Source organism: Ostrinia furnacalis, unplaced genomic scaffold, assembly GCF_004193835.3.
Source record: "Ostrinia furnacalis isolate ACB-3 unplaced genomic scaffold, ASM419383v2 OfSCF4490, whole genome shotgun sequence".
NCBI lineage: Eukaryota > Metazoa > Arthropoda > Insecta > Lepidoptera > Crambidae > Ostrinia > Ostrinia furnacalis.
In genome coordinates this window covers 283266-304222 of record NW_021134729.1, presented here as the reverse complement: position 1 = coordinate 304222, position 20957 = coordinate 283266, and the positions used below count along the sequence as shown (strand labels likewise).

The window sequence follows — 20957 nt, the reverse complement described above, 5'->3', positions numbered from 1 at the left end:
AATTCTCACTATACTTACCTGAATCTGTTAATATGCCTACACTCTGTTCTTACTAACCTAAATACTTAAATTAATATTAAAGAAAAAAAAATCAAAAATGCAGTCAGTGCGACGCGATGGCGCATCGGACTATACATTTTTGTTGCAGAACATCATTTAAATATTTGTTGGTATGATGGATGGTTGTCTACATGCGATTTTTGCCGCAAAATGGCATTTAGACAGCCGCAGAAGATGCCACAGTGTCTCCTTCGATGTGCTACCGCCTGTACCTACGTAATAAGTGTTTACTACAGCCACTCTCAACACAAGTTTAATTAACTGTTTTATCTAAACTGTGGTAAATGATGCTGGTGTTGAATTTAGATAATATTGGTATATTATTACTATTTATTTGCTACTGTACTTCAATACTGTTTTTTTACCCAAATAAATAAAAAAATAAAAATAAAAAAAAAAAAATCGGGTAAAGAAATGTTGCTTTTTATTATTTCTCATATTTGAAGAAACTACGTATTTGTCAGATAAAAGATCATTTAAAGATGATTTAAGAAAATGAAAACATGTTATAGCATGTTTTTATGATTTTTATGATGACTATCCTAACTTAATTAAGTAGGTAATGAAAAGAAAAATGAAAAAGCTAGATTTGTTAAAATATTATGAGAAAAAAAAGTCACCTTACTGTAGTACCTTAAGGTGTCATTATTTTCTATGCACAAATCACACAAATGCTACACTTATCAATTGTTTTTAATGATTTCCTAGTCAAAACCACTTTTACTGTAGGTACTAACAATTATAATAAATAAGTATAGTTTCTAAAGTTATTTGGATCAGCTAATATTTATCTAGTAGGAAAAATATTTACACAACATGGGAAAATATAGTGTCAGTTGAGACTACTAAAAACCGTGAATGCACTTTTCTTTCGAACTTATATTTTATATTAAAAATAATTGGCTTTTGAAAACGGTATTATTACTCCTACAGTAAAGTAAGTGGATGTACTTTACTGGAATGAAAGCTTCCTACTTGTTATCTTACTTACCTAACCTTTCTACTTTTATATCAAGTAAAATGACACAATTTTAAGCTAGTATGAATAATAATGTATAATCTATTTAGAATAATTTATAGTTTGGTTTTCGCTTGTCCTTAATAATTCTATCCGATCTGCATTATCATAAGGTCAACTGGTTGACAGACTGCCCTATGAATAAATGTTTGTTATAAATGTGTTTTTACAGCTCTAAACAATAAAAATATTGATAAATTCAGTTTTACTACTACTTTGTCTTTTTTTTTCAGAGTTAGTAGAGATAGGAAAAAATAGCAAATTATGCAATGGTTGGAAGATGTTTCTGATGAAGAAGAAGGTGGAGGGTCGAGTTCTGAGCCAGAGTTAGATGAAATAACAAAAAGTGATCATGATAGCGCTAATGAGATCGAGCAATCCTCCGCACAATCAAGTGAATCGAAAATGCAAGAAATGTACAAGATTTGTGTGCAATGATCACTCTGAAATATACTGTCAACAGTGTAACAAGAATGATTCGGACAGTTCCTAAAAAATACAAGTATTACCTATGATCTCAGTATACCTAAGTACAAATTGTTAATTATTGACAATTATTTTAATTTAGCTTGTTTTTGTATAATTAGTAAGAAATTCATGTTATTACCTATAGATATTAAAGAATAAATAAAGCATTTTTATAATAATATAGTTTCATTTACTTATAAATTTCAGTATGTATTAAAAACTACTCAGACAATTTGGGGTTATCTGTGACCCCATGCGAGCAGTTATGTAAGATTCTTTATGCGAGTAGTTAAGGGTTAAAAGGTGTTTCAAATTAAAGTGACATTTCCAAAATGTCACTTATTAAAAACTGTGTTCAGTTTACTTAGCTGTGCGCGCGACTTCGTAAACGTGAAAACAATTTCAATAATATTTCCCGTTTTTGCAACATTTTTCTTTATTGCTCCGCCCCTATTGGCTGTCGAGTTTTACAGCCTAAAGCGTTCTTCGATAAATGGGCTATCTAACACAAAAATGATATTTCAAATCGGACCTGAAGTTCTTGAGATTAGCGAGTTCTTGAAACACCGAGTCCGGCTTTTGTGTTTTTGGATCTGGAAAAAGTGGCAACCCTAGTCACGCCGGACATTCGTGGCGCCCATGCACTAAAATAAATATAAAATAATTGCCAGAAAAACATTACTAAGCGCGCTCGAGCAACGCACACATAGACACCGCTCACGTACGCGTTATCTGGGACAGTCTCGGACGATTATTTTTGTGGTCGAAATCGTTCCGTTCCCTATAGGTCAAATATCATTTTATTACTTGTTTTATACAAGAAAATATGAAAAAATAAAAACATCGAAAACTGTAGATATTTCGACCATAATTTATTGGTGTGATTGAAAGACTTATAGAAAACCGGCTTATGTGTGCGGTGCCCGAGCGCACTTTGTATGTATTCTTGCAACTCACGAAGGCGAGTGAGCTTTGCTTGTGTGTGTACGTACGTGTACATGCACATAACGATATTGTAATGTCTATCAAAACTTTTGAAAAACGAACAGTAGCGAGTCACCCACCACCACAATATAAAAAAGTAACGCTCACTCACCTTCGTGAATTGCAACTACTATACCTAGATTGTCTTCTGCGCCTATCTTTTTGTTGACAGTGTGGCCGGTGGCGTACGTGCAATACTGAATGTTATCGCGGGGATTCCCCAANGAGAAAAATTTTCTATCTATAATATTAAGAGTACTTTCCCTCCAGGTGGCATTACAAAATTCCACCCTGTATATAATTTAAGATAATATTTACTCTCAATTGACAAATAAATACTTTAATACTTGTTATTATTGTTTATTGTTATACACCTAGTGTTACATAATAGTTAGGGAGGCGAATAGGGGAATTTTCGGCAATACTCGAGCGTGGCAGTTTAAGAATGAGAGATACCTTAGACCTAATAGAACAACCATGTAAAGTATTTAGCTCTATATGTAGTGACGCGCGCCTAGGATCGACGATCAGATTAGTAAAAAAAATGGATAGTCTGAAATACTCGAGCGCGTCAGATTAAGATATTGGGGGTTGATTTTAGTGTTTAAAGACTAAATTTAACTAATCTGACGATAAGTCCTTGACGCCGCCGAGTTATAGGGTCGCGAACTTGTGAAAAAAAACGTTAATCCGGCATGCTCGAGCGCGATTTTTTTATTTTTATTTTGAAGAATATAATCTAAAACTTACTAAAAATACAAAATCTGCCGGTTTCCGCATGACCGGAAGTGTGGAGAAGCCATTTCGTCTTCCTAAGAACGCGTTACGGCATATAAGTCGCGAACGATACATTTTACAAAAAAAAATTCGCTTTATTGGCATTCTTAAATTCCCCATTTTATCAAGGAGAAAGAAAGGAAAATAAAGAAACCAAAAACCTTTTTCGGTCAGATTAAGAGTACCCACCAACATTTTTGTCAGATTAAAAGAATATGCTTTCAGGATACCGAGATAAACCTCCCCTATGAAAATCTGACGCGCTCGAGTATTTCAAAAAAACTTTTTTTTGCATTTTCATAAATTCATCGTAACTTATCGTCACGCCGAAATCGTCAGTTTTTTTAAAGGGAGCTTCCTTGGGGCCTACTTAACACCCCTTCCGAAAATCTGACGCGCTCGAGTAAATATATATTTTTTTTTCATTTTTGACTACTTTATATGCCTACCCTCACCACGCAAACCGGCAGATTAGTATACCGTTGTTATCAGAGGCACTCGGGGCATACGTAGTATGAATATCTGACGCGCTCGAGAATGCCCAAGTAACTGTTTTTTTTAACATTTTTGAAAAACCGTACACGCCAAACCCACCGCTAAAATGGTTTTTGCCATACGAGCTTTTCTTTTCGAAATTATTTTATCTTTCGATTTTGACAGGTCTCGACGGCGCCGTTGAATTACGCCATTTAGCTACCTCGCCTCCCTAACTATAATAAAGCTGAGCTATTTAAGAAAATCAAACTTCCTGTGGGTTTCAAGCAATTGCTTCTCTTAATGTATTTTCCTTCTGAAGTAGTGCGTGGTAGTTTATTTTGACTTTCAACAAATAAGGTGAATAGTGTACCTGAAGTCCATTCAATACAGTGTGAGTCACGTTAAAGTGTACATATGAAAATAAATGAATCTAGACCTATTTTTATCGACAAAAAAGAGATCAAAAATTTTTTGAGATTTTTTTTTAATTTTTTATAGAATTTTTTTTCTTCCAATTACTTATTGTAAAGAAAACGTAATAACTTTTAAACTAAGCGGTATATCTTGATAAAATAAAAACAGTAATAATGCTAAATAACAGGCGATACTAAAAAAATACATAAAATACACAAAAAAGGCCAACAAATAATAAAAAATGATACTTTTTGAAAAAAATCTGCTTTAAAATTCGTGTTTTTTTGGTTATTTGATAAATTTCTCCAAAAAATGCCCCTATAACCGGTGGTTTTTATTACTTTGTATTATTCTCTATCGTATTACCTTCGTAAAACCAAAAATCGCATGTCTCTATCCCTATCACAACGTTTGCAATGATCGTTTGAACTAAGCCTCTCCGGGCGCGCCATTCAACGCTTCGTTAACAACGAAACTGAAAATGGCTCTAGATTTGTAATTTTGATAAAGACAAGTTAGATTTCAAATAAAAACAAAAGATTTCGAAGTAAAATAAGCATTTTAGTTAAAATTAAAATTGTCTCTACCTGTAGCGGAGAATAATGTTGTGGCAGGCCTTTGTTCAAACGATCATAGCAAATGTTGTGATAGGGATAGAGACATGCGATTTTTGGTTTTACAAAGATAATACGATAGAGAATAATACAAAGTAATAAAAACCACCTGTTATAGGGGCATTTTTTGGAGAAATTTATCAAATAACCAAAAAAACACGAATTTTTAAGCAGATTTTTTTCAAAAAGTATCATTTTTTATTATTTGTTGGCATTTTTTGTGTATTTTATGTATTATTTTAGTATCGCTTGTTATTTTGCATTATTACTGTTTTTATTTTATCAAGATATACCGCTTAGTTTAAAAGTTATTACGTTTTCTTTACAACAAGTAATTGGAAGAAAAAAAATTCTATAAAAAATTAAAAAAAAATCTCAAAAAAATTTGACCTCTTTTTTGTCGATAAAAACAGGTCTAGTTTCATCTATTTTCATATGTACACTTTAACGTGACTCACACTGTATAATACTTAAACTTTAAAATATTTATAATTAAAATAAAGGGCGGCGGATTTCCGGACGGCCCCGGGCGGCGAAAAGCCACGCTACGCCACTGTATATTTTGAAGAGACATTTTAGAATTACATTTTAAAGAGAGCATGGATTAAATTTAAATAACTGACCTTCCTTGTTTATGAGGCTTCGGATGAGCACGATATCTTTTGAGCTCCTAAGTCCAACTTCCCACACTTGAGCTCCATCATAAAGATCTATACTGACGTTGAAGTCTGAATCATCGCTTTTCACTTCGCTAGAATGTGCTTTATGTCAAAGAAATAATTAAATATGAAAAATTTTAAAAACTCGCCACTTTTAAACGATAAAATTATGGTGCAAACGTTCTTACCGATAGCACATAGAATGCAATATGCACTCAAAATAAACATCCTATTAAATATTTTACAACAGTTGAGAAAAACTTTACAACCTGAAATACGTTTCGTCGATTCTGTGTTATCAACATGTTTGTTTTACAACCGTAGGTTTGACGCCAAATAATACACGATGTGTGATGCCAGTAATATATGTTTATTAACATAGCTCTATATACATTCATTGTAATTTGAAAATAGAAACATTTCATGTAGAAACTCGCATAAATTTAATAAATATGTGGCAATCAATAAGACATTAGGCTTGGTGTTTGCGGTACTTCTCATAAGCGGCTCGAGTTCATCACAACTCTGGCATGTAAATAAAATAAATGCCATAAACTATGAAATTCGGCAACACAAGTCAATCGTTATTGCTCATCATACATCATTGGATTCCCTAATATATATCACAATCAATGCACTTATCATAAATAAATTATAAAATTGTCAACCGAGTGTCTTGTCTTAATATTCAAGTATAAAAACAATGTCAAAAACGATTCACTATTAATCTGATCACATGGTCCACTGTTGTGCATAAAACGCAAACCATACATTTACCAAATGTTTTCTTAGTCTCATTTTCACGTCAGACACAATCATCACCAATTCATTGTCAATGGAAATGACACATATTCGTTTATTATATTCGTCTTCTAATGAAAGTACATAGAATTCATTCATAGATTACACTTCGGGTGTGTTAATACATAAATTCACATTTGAAATGAGTGATCGAACCGAACACAGTAGCGTTTCAATAATCACCCACAATGATTGAAATTATTCAACGTGATGAGAGATACGAGAGCACGAGTTTCACTAGTTCATGTTTAGGTAGCGTGTTCGGTAGGAGAACACAGGTCGCCGGGGCTAGTCGGCGCCGTTGGCGATGGTCAGTGGGTTCTCGTCCTCATTGTAGTCGAGAGAGATCTCGGAGCCGCGTCGGCGTTTGCCAGGCGGCGTGTCGGCGCTGGAGCCGGAATAGGTCCGCTTGTCGGCGGCGGGCGATGAGCGCGCGCCGTTCACGCTCGCATGAGTCGCGCGTAACTCCTGCTGCAGGAACAGAACCGTGCTCTGCATCCCCTCGACATCCTCGTCCAGCTCTTGCAGGATTTCGTCCAGTTCTGGAATATAATGAAATGTTATGATCAAGTTGTGGCATTTATGGAGCTGATATGATGCAGTTAAAATGTAGGCGGTTATTGGTAAGGCGTTGCGACAGTGGAAACGTGTCGACAAATACAACACGGGTCTTAGTTGTAAATTAGCCTTAGGTGCCAAGGAAGGAACACATTTTGGTGTGAAGTTTTGACCAGTGAGAAGCCGAAATACAATCTGATGATTGGAAGCCTTTTAAATAATGTAAGCGTTTTTTTTTAATACTACTTGTTATTATTTAATAGCTGTTCGTTTATAATTAGGCACAAATGGCCACATATTGATAAGAGAAAATAGTCAAATATTGTAGCATCATAAGCAGATAGAAACTTCCTATTCGATGATAACCTTATCTAGTACAAATTAGATACTTCAACATCCAACTGACCTGATTGTGACTTTTTGACTTCTTCGCTGAAACTCTTTTGTAACGCAAGATCGCCCTCTAGCTTCGCTATCCGCCCGCTAGATGTCATCCGGCCGAGGTCCTCATTCTCTTGGTGGAGTAGCCGACATTTTGCCATCAGTTTTTTGCCAGTATTCGAGTCTGGTGTAAACTTCCAGGCTGAGAGTTCGTTTTGTGTCTCCTCGAGCCGTGCCTTCGTTGACGTTAGTTCTTGCTTCAGCCTTAGTATTAAAATGTTTACGGCTGGATCTAAAAGCGTCGGCCGACCGTTGAGACTCGCGTGTGATGATTTCAGTTCCGTTATTTGACCCTGGAATGAGTAATTTTAATTTGAACTACCTTCTAATTGTTCCATTAATTAGAAAACAAGTTAGATTATGGTATTTCGATGTATATTCACAACTGTAGAAACTGTATTTTTGCAAGTATGAGGAGACTAAAATTATAGGAGACAAAGCATGTAAACATATTTGAAATCAGAATCAATCCATTGAAGATAATCAGAGTAATTCAAGGTTAATTTACGTAAATAATTACAGCCAAAGGAGATTACATTATGCAGTGAAACTTACTACATAATCCTGTATCTCCTGCTCTTTGGCCGCAAGCCTCCGGACAAGCACTTTCTCTCTGTGTTGTGACTCTGCATATTGTTGTTTTACCTTATCTTCTACCTCCTTCGCCTTTTCCAGGCTTCCTGAAGAAATAATGGTTGTTTGAAGTAACAGCACATTTTGAAAGAATTCACGTAGTCTTGTACGCACGTTAATTCGAGTAAATTCTTCGAATGATTTCGATAAATGTGCTCTATTTGTCTTTTTCACTCATCCCAGCATATTGGGTGGTTGAGAGAGAGAAGTAGAGAAAATATATCGAGTTACAGAACCTCTGCGATGTGAGAGAGGGTAGTTATACAACTTGTCCCTATGTTACCACCCACTTATAGGCCTACCTACATTTTCATTTCCACTTATACTTAAAACAGTTTAAGAAAATTATTATGTGTGTATTTACAAATTCACCATAATTCGATAATAAGTTACAGTAACTTAAGTACCTACTACTACTGAATTGAATTAGAATTACAATACAAATCAGTTACATAACAATCGACAACACCTTAACTAATCAAGATTACAATAATGCAGTAATTTGTGAGATTGTTAACTAGAGGTACTTAATAAGGAAAGGAAACAAAGCATATAGAAAAATAGCAATTTCAGAAGTTAAACATCAAGTAAGTAGGATGTCTTCATTTGTTTATAAATATTTCCAAATTCTCACAAACCATTTCAATTTCAATTTGAATTTTATATTTAATTGAACCATTTGAATTTGAATATCAAATTCAAACCTTTCAAATATTGAATATGTATTTGTTTTTGGAATATAATATGTTGTCTGTCAGTCAGTTGTGTAAAGTAAGAACAGATTTTAAGGTGAAAGAGTGCCAAAACAGACCCTATTTAATTATCTCTGCTCTTTGTTTGCTGTCAGGAGGCTTTATCTCATGAACCATACATTAGGTAGAGTGGTAGACAATTTTTTTTACAGAATATGTATTTTGCATCTATAACAAGAAATATGTTGGGCGTTGGTTAAAGAACCATTTGTGCGAGTCCAACTTGCCTTCACATTTAAAGTTTTTCTATCACTGACAGAAGTCTGTAGCATGCTTACATGATTATTTTCAAATATACATACATGAATTTAAAACATTATGTATCCAACATGCTAGAGGATGTTACTTATGTCTGTGTCGGCAATATTAATATCACTTATGGCACAGGAAGTATTTTCTTAAAATTCAAAAATATTACGAGCTGCAGTTTTTGGTTTGTCATCTTAATTTTAGCCACAGGACGTCCACTGGTGAACATAGGCCTCCCTTAAAATTTCTTTATAACTGGTTGGTAGCAGGCTGCATCCAGCAATGGTTATTGGTTGTTGCAATGAAAGTAGTAGAAGTTCCAAACAATAAAATATTTGGAACTCTGAAGTGGGTTTTCATTTGACCTATAATTAGGTAACTTGTGTTCGATGAAAATGTTGAACATAATTTAAATGCTTGCAAGCATTGTAAAACTATGTGAAAATTTATACTTAAAAAAACTGATTTTTCTGTTTAAAATTACAATCACTCAATTTTCATTCTCTCATTAATTTTGTAGCCACTTACAGAATGAAGTTTCTTCAAGAAACCTTCATTGGACTTACTGTAATTTTTTGTTGAGACTTTTATTGAGTTGAATTCCACTCTCAACTCAAAACTAAGTGTTTTGATTTGAATTGAGAGTGGAATTGAGTTTAAATTAACAAATTTATTAGAAAGTAAGTGAATATGAAATGTAACGCAAAAGTTAAAATCTTATTACTAAAACATTATGACCATGTTAGCTTAATTGAAGCTAGTTTTTGAACCTGATTGAGTTTTTGAATACAAAGATTTTCTGTTTACTCGTAAATATATTTAATATCAGTATCCTAGTAGACAGTGATATCAAAACTTATATTTTTAATTTTCAAGTTAAATAGTACAATTACGAAAAAGTAAAAATACCATATAAAACCAAAATTGTAGTTAGTGAAGTATAGAAATAAGCAGAACCTACATCTTTTAACCCATTTGAAACAGGAATTCATGCCAAGCAACAAGCCTGTTTTGTTGTTGAAAAACAAGTTTTTGAAATAATAAGATGTATGAAATCAATACAAACATGTTATTTTGCATGAATTCCAAGGTAATGCTAACAATCAAGTAAATGTTGATTGTCTTAGGTCTAAATTACAGAAATTTTAAACAAGTTATGAGTGATTGTAGAAAAATGGTTAAGTACTAACAGGGATTACATTTAAATATATTGTTAAAATGATAACAGGATACTAGAAATCATTTAAGGGATGGTATAAGTGGGACAACCATTTTAAGTACTACATCACTCATTATGTCATACATTTTTTAACTCACAAACAAAACAATATGATGTTGGGTTTAATTTGGTTCATGTTTTCATTTTAAACACAACATCAATGTATAGAGACAAAGCAAATAAGTACAACATCTTGACAAAATACAGCAAAGTAAGAAGAAAAACATATTTACTTTTGTATGAGTAACTTGGGTAGACCACTCAGCATTATTCTTCATGGGTAATGCTTGTTGTATAGCAGCACTGAACACTGATCCAGGGTTACCTGGCGTCACCACTTGGCCTCGAGCCTTCATTATCACTTCCACTGATCACTCCACAGTCCACAGGCACAGCATCACACCAAACTCTTCAAATTACTATCATAACTAAATTACACCAGTACCACATATTTCTTAACAATATCACAGTAACATATTCAGCATTCGGTCAAAACAGTAACACTAGTAATTTTAGTTAAAGTATTGTCGATTGGTAACTTAATAACTCGCGGTTCGCTCCGACCCCGAACTCGGGGTGCTACAAGCGGAAACTTTCGTAAATACCTTCCAACTGTTTGTTCAACGATTCGAGGTGGTCTATGTACAAGTCCTGGGTTCTCCATGCGGCTCGCAGCGAGTCCGCGGACGCGGCATCGAGCTGATGCGGGGTCAATAACACGCGCGACTCCTTCGAACTGCCGCCGCCCGCGTTGTCACTCGCCGTCTCACACTGCCGCTCTATCTCCTCTGACATTGCACTCTCAGTAATACACTAAGATGTTCTTTTTCGACTGCAAGCAAACAAGTACTGTTAATTCTGGAACAGGCATTTAATTTGCATTTTGTCCGCCGTTATCGGAAACCTGTAGGAAGGAATGACGTAGAAGTTCACAACAAAGCTTATAAGCGTTACTTACACTTGTAAATAGTCTATATGAAGATTTATTCTTTATTATTTAATAAATAATTACTCTTTTAACACTAAAATTGTCACAAATTATTATTTCATAAAATCAAAGGAGACATGAGCAACGCCATTTTATCACGTAGCACTGTAGTGTTGCCAGATGTAAAAATAAATATTTAAATATCTGTCACAGATAACACTTAATATAGTGATGTGCCACCGTTACCGGTTTTTATAAAAAAAAGTTTGTGACATTTTAATAATTTATTTGTAGTGAACGCAGCAGTAAATAAAAAAAAAGTATTTCAAATGTTCAAAATTGTTCTAATTTTATTCGTGTTTAGCGGAAAAAAAATGAGGATTATTATAATAATTCTGATAGTCAATTTTTCGTTAATTTCGGTTTATTGCTGGATGAAGGGAGAAGCGTATGGAATTATTTATTTATTTATTGCACCTAATCTCCCGTTACCCTTGAGTAAGTATTATCAACGATGACGTGGCTCTTTGTTTTTGAGTTCTTGAGAGAATTTAAAGTGTTTATTTATTTTTTCTGCACTCATGCACGTTAATGAACATGATAGTTAATTTAATAACTATTTTGACCATAATAATTAACACTTCACTTTCTTGCCAACTTGTAGCCCACGAGTAAGTTAATATCGTCGGTCATATCTAAAAGCTGTCGATACTTACATATTTCATTCATTATTATCTTAATAAAACTAAAGCTTTTGTTGTTGTTAATAAAACACGGATAATTTTTTATTTAATTTAATATCTTAAACATAAATGAAAAGGTACATTTTAACACTTAACTTCGAATTAATGTTTAACATTAATTTATTTCTATACAATTATCTAGAATTTCATAATTATTTATTCTAATAAATCTATATCACAATATGTACAACGGAATGTTGATTGTCGTGGTGAGCGAACTGTCAATATGGCCGCCAGACTTCTTGGCTGCTGGGGCCGTAAAGGGCGTGCTTGGCTTCTTCTCCGGTGTCGCAAGTTTGTACGAGGCCCGACGTTTCTCCGGCGCCTTGGAGTTCAGTGGTGATAGAGATGCCTCCGTCGATGTCGCTTATTTTGATTTCGCTGGGAATGTACTGCTCAAGGCTGTGTTTGTCAGCGGAGCTGTGCAGGTGTACGTGTATTTGGTTTTGGTTGACAGTCGAGTATAGGTTTGGGAGGATCATTTGGGGATTGGGGTTGATGTAGGGAGTATGTGATTGGAGGCAGGCTGGGTTGTTGTTTATGTTGTTGTATTGGTAGTTGTTGTAGTTGTACGTGTTGGTGGGCCAGGAGTTGTAGTAGTTAGCGTCGTATCGCTGGGCGGGGACTGGGGCCGGCGTGTTCAGTTCAGTGAGGGCCGGGCCCCCGGGACTGCCCTTGACGAAGCCGGTGCCTCCGGTTTGGAAGCCGCCGTAGTCCGTGTGCCCCAGAGGAAGCTCAGGAGGCAGCACTGGAAAGAAACGTATTTAATTATTAGTCTGCTATTATTTGTATCTTCATCTTACTCTTATATCGTTGAAGAAACAACAAGAGTATCGACTGGTTGGTTCATTCATTGGTGCCAAAAAGATTTTCGGTGTTGCAGTTCGTTGAGAAATGTAAATATTATGGAATGATCTTTTCCCTGATGGTACTTAGTTAGGTACTTCTTATTTCTACTAGCATATAAAGTGCTTGTTTCCTCAAGTTATTATGTACCTATTCAAATATTTACGATTGTAACAAGTTCAGCTTATTTTTGTTTATTAAAACATTATAATATACAAAAGGAATCCCATTGTTGGACTAAAAGTCTATCTGTATTATATCCCATTGAGATTCGAGTTTATTTTTAATTTTATTTGTTTTCATGCTTTGTCTAAATATCTATCTAAACAAACCGAAAAATATCCGTAGTCTTAAGTAATATTGTTGTTTAAATTGTTACAAAATAGTAAATTAAGTAGATAAACTGTGTGATTTAACCATAAAAGTGAACTGCAATTATGTACACAGTTAGGTACATATATTCCTTTATTTCGCATACACCTACCATTACATCGAAATATGTACTAGAATATTGAATATTTAGCAATACAGTTTACCTCCAATTGGGAACTTATCATGTGGTAAACCGCTACATTACGGTTACGAATTGAGGAAGTTTGTTTATCATAAATTCACTATTATTAATAAGTCCCATTTGACTATAGGTAACAGGGAAATTTTACGGAATATAAACAAAATTCAAAGTCATGGTTATAACAAATCTGATATTGTCCCATATTTATTTTTTCATACACAGGTGTTTTTCATCATCATCAACAGCCCTTTACAGTCCACTACTGGACTATGAGCCTCCTCCACTAAAGTGGAGGGTTTTGCCATAATCCCCACGCTTGGCAGGCGGGTTGGAGATCGCAGTTTAAAAGATTGATGTTTGTCAGAGAGCGCTGCTACCCGTTCTCTGTTTGATGTGTAGTCCCTAAGTCGCCTCTTACGACACCCGCGGGAAGAGTAGGGGTTGGTGACAAATGTATTCTACTCTGCCGTCACCCACACGGCATGCCGTGTGGTGACGGCAGGTGTTTTTATTCATTGGGTATTCTTCTTACTTCGCCCGTATTCACAAACGATGCTTGCCCAAGTGAAGTAGCAAATCGATCGCACGGGGTTGAATAAGCCCTGTAATTGGTTCGTGTTCACTCCCTGTGCGTCCACGCGCACTGTGAGACCTCATAGTAATGTTTGTGAATACGGGCGTAAAGTTCTGCACATTATTTACGAAAATCTTTTTAGTACCCGCACTACCCACTCGCGCTAAGAAGAGGACTAGAGCTACTATTATTTATTCTGTGACTAGAGTTACCGTTTGCTAAATGTATCAACAGATGGCGCTCAACGCTTAAACTAACAGTAGAGCTTTTCGATTCTATCGGAAAATTCCGGAAAAATCAATTAAAAGTTTATAAAAGGATATTTTTTACTTCTATTATGGTGATGAATGGATCAATGTTTCGAATTAGAAAAGTTAGTATTTTGGATTTGTAGATATTAGAATTATAATAAAGAGTTCTGAAAAATACAATTGTAATGATAGCTCAGAACTGATATTATTTTCAATTAAAACATCTTCTTCTTCTTATCGTGTCGACAACAAACCTACACAGTGTCAGCCCAAAACTCCATAATCTCTCCATTATTCAAAACATAGTATTTTATGTAGTATAAGTTGGCTAAAACTTTAACAGATAAAAAAAGCATTCTAGGTTTTCATTATCACTTTAACACTTATACATTTTGTGGCAAAACCCCTTTTACAACAGCTTATGATGACACAGTGCTTCACTTTACCTGCAGGGATATGTATGGTGGGGTCGGGTTTGTAGTAGGCCGGCTGCAGGGGTCCGTAGGCCGGGTACACCGTGGCGGACGAAGGATACCCCGTGTTCCACTCGCTAGCACCCAAAATGTTGCCGCTGGTTTCTGTAAACAGACGTTGGTGAATTAAAAACGAGCTTACAAATATTATTTCAGCTTCAAGATTGGTAGGTAGGTCTAATGAGTAAGATTATACACGATACCAGTTTTCCGAATAGTATTTTTTGATTTCGTCAACATATTAACTGACTTATTCTTAAAAATCCACAGTTCTATTGTTTAAAAAAATGTAAGTTTATACTTTGATTCCCAACGGATCCACCCACGACATAAATAATAAAAACCATTTTCTATAAGAAAATTTTAAAATTTCATGAACTCGGTGGGAAAAGAAGAACAATAGAGTCGTGGATCTTTCGGAAAAAGCCTTACTTAATGTAGTTTTTCTAGGTATGCTTATTTTCTTATTGTTTGAAGTCACGTTACAGTAAGCCTATACATTTTCTTTCTTACAACTTACTTACTAAGTTCGTATAATTTGTGATGTATCATAGTATCATCTCTAATAATGTCAATTTTGGTTGAGGTCAAATGCCAGACTTGGGCTTACATAGATAAATCAATAATTAATTTAAATAATTTGCGAGGATCATCCCAAAATCAGATTATTGTAATCGTCGTCGCCAAACAATCTTTGTTAAACAAGTACTTGTCATGCCAGTCACGTGTGCGGAACCCTGCGCGTACGCACTGGGATTGCCAGCTGATTCACTCCTATAAGGCTGTAAATCAACGAAACTGGGGTCACGTAGCCGAAATTATGAATACAATCGTAATTCAACCTCGATTTAGTATGACTGTACCTATATGAGTGAAAGTGCTAAGCCTTTTGGGTCAGTGCCAACTTTTTAAACCAATGTCATTGACTTTTATAGTGTCACGTCTACATGTCAAATTGTCTTTTGTTTAAACTTATTTTAATTAATAATTAATATTAGCATGACCATGTTAGGTATTCTGTGGATTTGCATTAGCGTTGCAGGTCCAGTCTTCCTTCAGTCTTAATCGCGCATACTCGTACGTACCTATCAAAATAGTAGGTACTTAACCTTCATATTTGACTCCTAATGTAAGGCAATAAATCTATATACATGGTGGAAACGATAAGTGATCTCACTCGATTATTTCTAAACTATACAAGATATCGAAAAACTGGTTACTGATCCTGAAAGTGCTTCACGAGCTCTTTCAAACGGTACCAATAATAGGTTACAGAATAAACTGGTAACTATCCGAAAATTCAATGTTTACAGCTTCCATACATTTGGTAAAGTTACTTAATATTAAAAACTACACAAGATATCGCAAAACTAGTTACTGATCCTAAAAGTGCTTCACGAGCTCTATCCAACGGTATCAACATTAGCTTGCAGAATAAATTGGATCTATCCAAAAATTTAATGTTTCCATCTTCCATACATTTAGTACTATTACATTCATGGCACTCATCTCTTGATAATATTAAAGCAACTAAAGCCTAAAACTAATGTTTTCCACCAATAATTTTAAATAAGATGCAAGTTACGAGTTTATTTAACCGACTTTTTAAGTTTATTATTTAACAAAAAATAAATTACACTTCTAATATTGTGTGGTTGGCCATACATTTAGTATGGAAGCTGGAAACATTGCATTTTCGGATAGTTCCAGTTTATTCTGTAACCTATTACTGGTACCGTTTGAAAGAGCTCGTGAAGCACTTTCAGGATCAGTAACCAGTTTTTCAATATCTTGTATAGTTTAGAAATAATCGAGTGAGATCACTTATCGTTTCCACCCTGTATATGTTACGGTCAAAGTGATAAATGTGAAAATTATGAATAATCGCCGGTTATTATGAATAATTACCGCATGATTTGGTAAATGTGATTAATATGAGGTCATTTATGTGTGTATAAAACTAAATAGGCGGCTTAGGGGTGGCCCAAGGGCCACCCCCGCCGCACCTTAACCTATTTTTCACTTTAAATCAAAACCTTTTGTTATAGGCATCATGGAAAAGTAATATTATGCAAGAAACATTCCAAACTCATTATGCCAAATTATATTAATATATGATATCAAAACGTTCAAAAGTTTGGCTGTACACGAGCACATACACAAGATGTTGTTCTCTTTTAAGAAATTTGTTAGTACTAAGGTTGAATTATTAAATAATCACTGTTAAATGTGATTAATTTATCACTTTTACCGGTTATTATTAATAATTTTCAATTTATCACATTAACCGTAACATATATAAAAGAAAGTCGTGTTAGTTACACCACTTATAACTCAAGAACGGCTGAACCGATTTAGCTGAAAATTGTCAGGGAGGTAGTTTAGAGCCAGGAGAAGGACATAGGGTACTTTTTATCCCGTTTGAAATTTAAAAAAAAGTCTGGTTATTTATTGCCATTAAGGCGGAACAAAGTTCGCCGGGTCAGCTAGTATTTAATATAAAACATAGTAGTAACAGGCCATTGCCTCAAAGCCTACGGTTCAGTCTTTTAAGCGTAGCAGAGCTGTAACTGTAATTGCCATGAAAGTACCATGATTTGTATGCTGAAATGCATGCATTATAAAAAGTAAAATATTTTATACAGGGTGTTTGGTAAATGGGTATATGAGCCGACACTAGCCCATGTTAACATGGGCATATAAATGGTATGGTGAAGTCAGAAAATTTATATCTTCATTTTAATTATTTTAATTTTCATACAAAATAAATTTTATAAAATCCGATTTGTATGAAAATTTAATTAATTAAAATGGGCATATAAATGGTATGGTGAAGTCAGAAAATTTATATCTTCATTTTAATTATTTTAATTTTCATACAAAATAAATTTTATAAAATCCGATTTGTATGAAAATTTAATTAATTAAAATGAAGATATCAATTTTCTGACTTCACCATACCATTTATATGCCCATGTTAACATAGGCTAGTGCCGGCTCATATACCCATTTACCTAACACCCTGTATAATAACATAAATTGTCTTAACCCTTCAAGTCTCGCGTATCGAGTCACAATAGAAAATTGGTTTTATTGTCACATCATTGTTATTTTCACATATTTGAAAAGGGTATCAAGTAGTAACTAAAAAGGAAGGATACTACGTGATGTTTTCCATTGCATAACATGCAATTTCCTTCTTTAGTTTAGGGTAGAGTTAGTTTATGTTGGGAAAATCGGGAAAATTCTTCAAAACATTTTCAAGCGTACGTAGCGCAAGGCTTTTTCTCTAATAAAATTTAAGGTGCCAGTTACTATGAGCCTTTAGGGTGACCAGCAATTAGGTGAAAAGGTAGACACCTTAACAGATGTGCAATCAAGAATAATGCTCAAACAAAGTTTATTTACGGATTTATAAATCAATACTTAACCTCTCTCTTGTTAAAAGTTGTCAAGTAATATAAATTATGATGTTGCTTACATCTGAAAGAAATAATATACAGTAAGAGTAAAGATGTGTTTGATTGTCGCTACATTTATGACATACATTATTTATTAGTGAAGGTGCAGTAACAAGCCTTGCAGTTGTTTTAATTAATACTTTGAATGAGCTTGCAGGACAATATTACAAAGTGCGTGACGCATAGCACCGACGCCCGGCCGCGCTTGAGTCAGCTTGATATAACGCATTGTAGCGCTAGTAAGACGTCTTCCTATGTACACGAAAGTATATCAGACTATTCATTGCTATTGTAAAATCAGTTCTATTACAATTACTTAAGATACCACATTGTTGAGCTTGACATGCTCTGTACTTCAACTCGTACGCGTGGCGCAGCACGTACACAACTAAACATATTCAGATTTTGGGTAATTTGTAAGTGACAAGACATGAATCATAAGAGTGTTGTAATACGATACATATGTACACATTTGTGGCTTATTATTATAATAAAGCATTGTGTTAATTAGATAATTGGTCATAATTAAGCTTGGGGTTTTTGCCTTTAACCTCCACATATTATTATTATTATTATGTGGTCTTGCTTTGCATAATATGTGATGATTCTTTACCTACCTACTTACTCATAATTCAGTAAAATTGATATTTTACATAATTCAGTTTTACTGAATTAGTCCTAAAGTTATAGTACTGAAGTTTTACATTCATTTATAGTGTTTATTGTCTAAAATTCTCTAAAAACTCGCACAGACAATAAATGTTGTTATAAAAAATATTCCATGATGACGTGGGAAAAATTTCTGTGAACGCATGATTAATGAATTAATGAATAGTGATTTTTATACGTACCAATATTAACGGGTATTAACATGGTCTTGGTTTCCAAGAAAGACGCAGGTTAGTTTAGTATCCTCCGACGTATCTTCAAAATGTTTTCATAGTATTAATATTAGTGATAATTCTGTTAGCGATGATTCGTGTCGTTAATTTACGACTTTATTTATCCATTGACGTAAACACACGCTTGGTATTTCCCGACTGGACTGCAATGATATAACTTGAAATGTTATGTAAAACTAGAAGGTTAAGGCGGTGGAAAAATGCAAAATCTGATCTGACCGCAAAAGTGCAATAGTTTAAGGTTAAGACGTAAAGGATCTGGGTTTTTATTAAACAACGCCTAATAATATCTGCTTTAAAAAGACTTTTAAAGTTTACTCATATTTGACAATAACAAGAGAAACGATAAAATATAGCGTACAAATCTGTTAAAACAACTTCATATCTTTAATGGTATTGAGTTTTCAGATACAAAGGATGTTTTTTACCCCCATGTGTTGTGACCCTTGAAAGCCATGAGCAGTAGAATTACTAAGTTCGTTCGTTCGTTTCAGCCAAATGACGTCCATTGCTGGACAAAGGTCCCCCAAGGTTTTCCACAATGAACGGTCCTGCGCTGCCCGCATCCAGGCTCTTCCCGCTCTTCAGAATTACTAAGTACTTATGGCTTTCAAGGGGTCACAACACAATACCTATCAAGAATCTACGGTGTATACAGGCAATCTAGAGAAACAAGCTTTTTAATGCAGAAAAATATTGCAATAAATACTACTACGACACGAAAGCTAAGCAAGTCTACACGGCTACCTAGTAAGTAAGTAAACGGTGTTTGAGAAATTAAAATGAATGGTTTAATGTCTGAAAGCAAGCCTACCTCAAAATAAAATAAGGTACACAGTATGCCCTTTTAGTAGGATACTTAATGCCATAGAAGCTTAAAATCGCATAAGCCCATGAAGTAATTGTAAACGCATTATAAGGATAGGATTTACTAGTAGTTCCACTTAATTACTAAAATAGCTTATTAACTTACAAACGGCTAGTTATATCAACAAGTGGCTAAGCAACATGAATGGAAACCAAGTAAACAATAATAGAACGTGGGTGTTCTCCGTTTACGTAAATGTAACGCGTGCGTCACGCAATTCGTGATAGGATTGTTTTAGTTTTACTATAAGTTTATAATTCAGTTAATTGCATATTACTTTATGAAATATCGTTTGATTTGCATGACAAAAAGCAGAATATAAATACGCGGTTAAATATTACGAAGAATGACACAAGACATACCAACTAAAAAGAAGCTTAAATTATGGATTTAATTCCAGAAACCGAAATATACCTACTCAACTCAATATTTTGTATAGTTTTTCAATACAGTTTTTTTCAAGCCTATGTATTTGCAGGATAATACTTATCGGTATAAAATTACTAAACATTACCAATTATCCGGCGTTTTATTACAATAGTTTACCAAATAGGTCATCGGAATTTGGAGCGCGGTTTTTCATCGCGCCACCATTATTTTACACGCTCCAATCTGTCGAGACCGCAGGCCGGCGAGCGCTTTTATTTAGATACCTAATTAAATATTTATTAAGTGCATATCTCATTTATACATTAAACCGATTTTAATTTCATGTACGAGCGAACAAAATTAGGAGCAACGAACGGTGGGAGCACAAAATGAAGTGGGATCGCTGGGAGCTCTCGAGCGCGTTCGAAAATCATTATCAGATACACTTTTCGAGTTGCAATTGGAATTAGTACAAATGCCATTAACGGCAGTTCATTATTGAGTTTTTAATTAACCTGTGAGCTATTTTGGATGCTGTTATTTGTGTTTGAACATGTATTGTGCAATATGCGTCCAGTATACTAGGATGTAGAGTTAGTTGCCTTAGTTTTTTGAGTTTATACATCTTCCGTAAAAGGAATCGTAAGTGTAAATAGTAAAGTTAACTGTGATCGAGCGTTAATCACTGTATGTATAGTTAAGTATAATTCTATTACTCCTAAACATGACAATTTGTTTGGATAAAAATACTCGTTAGTGTGAACAGTGAGTTTTAAGACCTGTGAGGAAAATGCGAGGAGGTTCAGGTTATTAAATCATTGAAACGAAGAAAGTTAAAACGCTGTTAGGTGTTATGAATGCTTTGATTTTATTACTGAGGACGTACTTATGGCCCAAGGGTTGA

At 34.5% G+C, this 20957-nt stretch overlaps 2 protein-coding genes across 3 annotated transcripts in view; both read right to left on the bottom strand.

The window, feature by feature from the left end:
* Positions 1–5820: 5820 nt before the first annotated feature.
* Positions 5821–11222, bottom strand: fl(2)d (Pre-mRNA-splicing regulator female-lethal(2)D). The gene is made up of 5 exons (XM_028314013.1): positions 11083–11222; positions 10730–10956; positions 7827–7951; positions 7237–7564; positions 5821–6814 (listed from the first exon to the last, which is right to left on the bottom strand). Exons 2-5 carry the CDS (start codon positions 10917–10919, stop codon positions 6561–6563), a joined length of 897 nt encoding a protein of 298 aa, XP_028169814.1. The 5' UTR covers positions 10920–10956; positions 11083–11222; the 3' UTR covers positions 5821–6560.
* Positions 11223–11832: 610 nt separating this feature from the next.
* LOC114359573 (protein lozenge) overlaps positions 11833–20957 on the bottom strand; it is a 45983-nt gene continuing 36858 nt past the window's right edge. For both annotated transcript variants that reach the window (XM_028314015.1, XM_028314014.1), the window contains exons 5-6: positions 14427–14558; positions 11833–12543 (exon numbers count right to left, since the gene is read on the bottom strand). In XM_028314015.1, the coding sequence (XP_028169816.1) occupies positions 12017–12543; positions 14427–14558 (659 nt within the window). In that variant the 3' untranslated portion in view covers positions 11833–12016. The remainder of the gene's footprint in view (positions 12544–14426; positions 14559–20957) is intronic.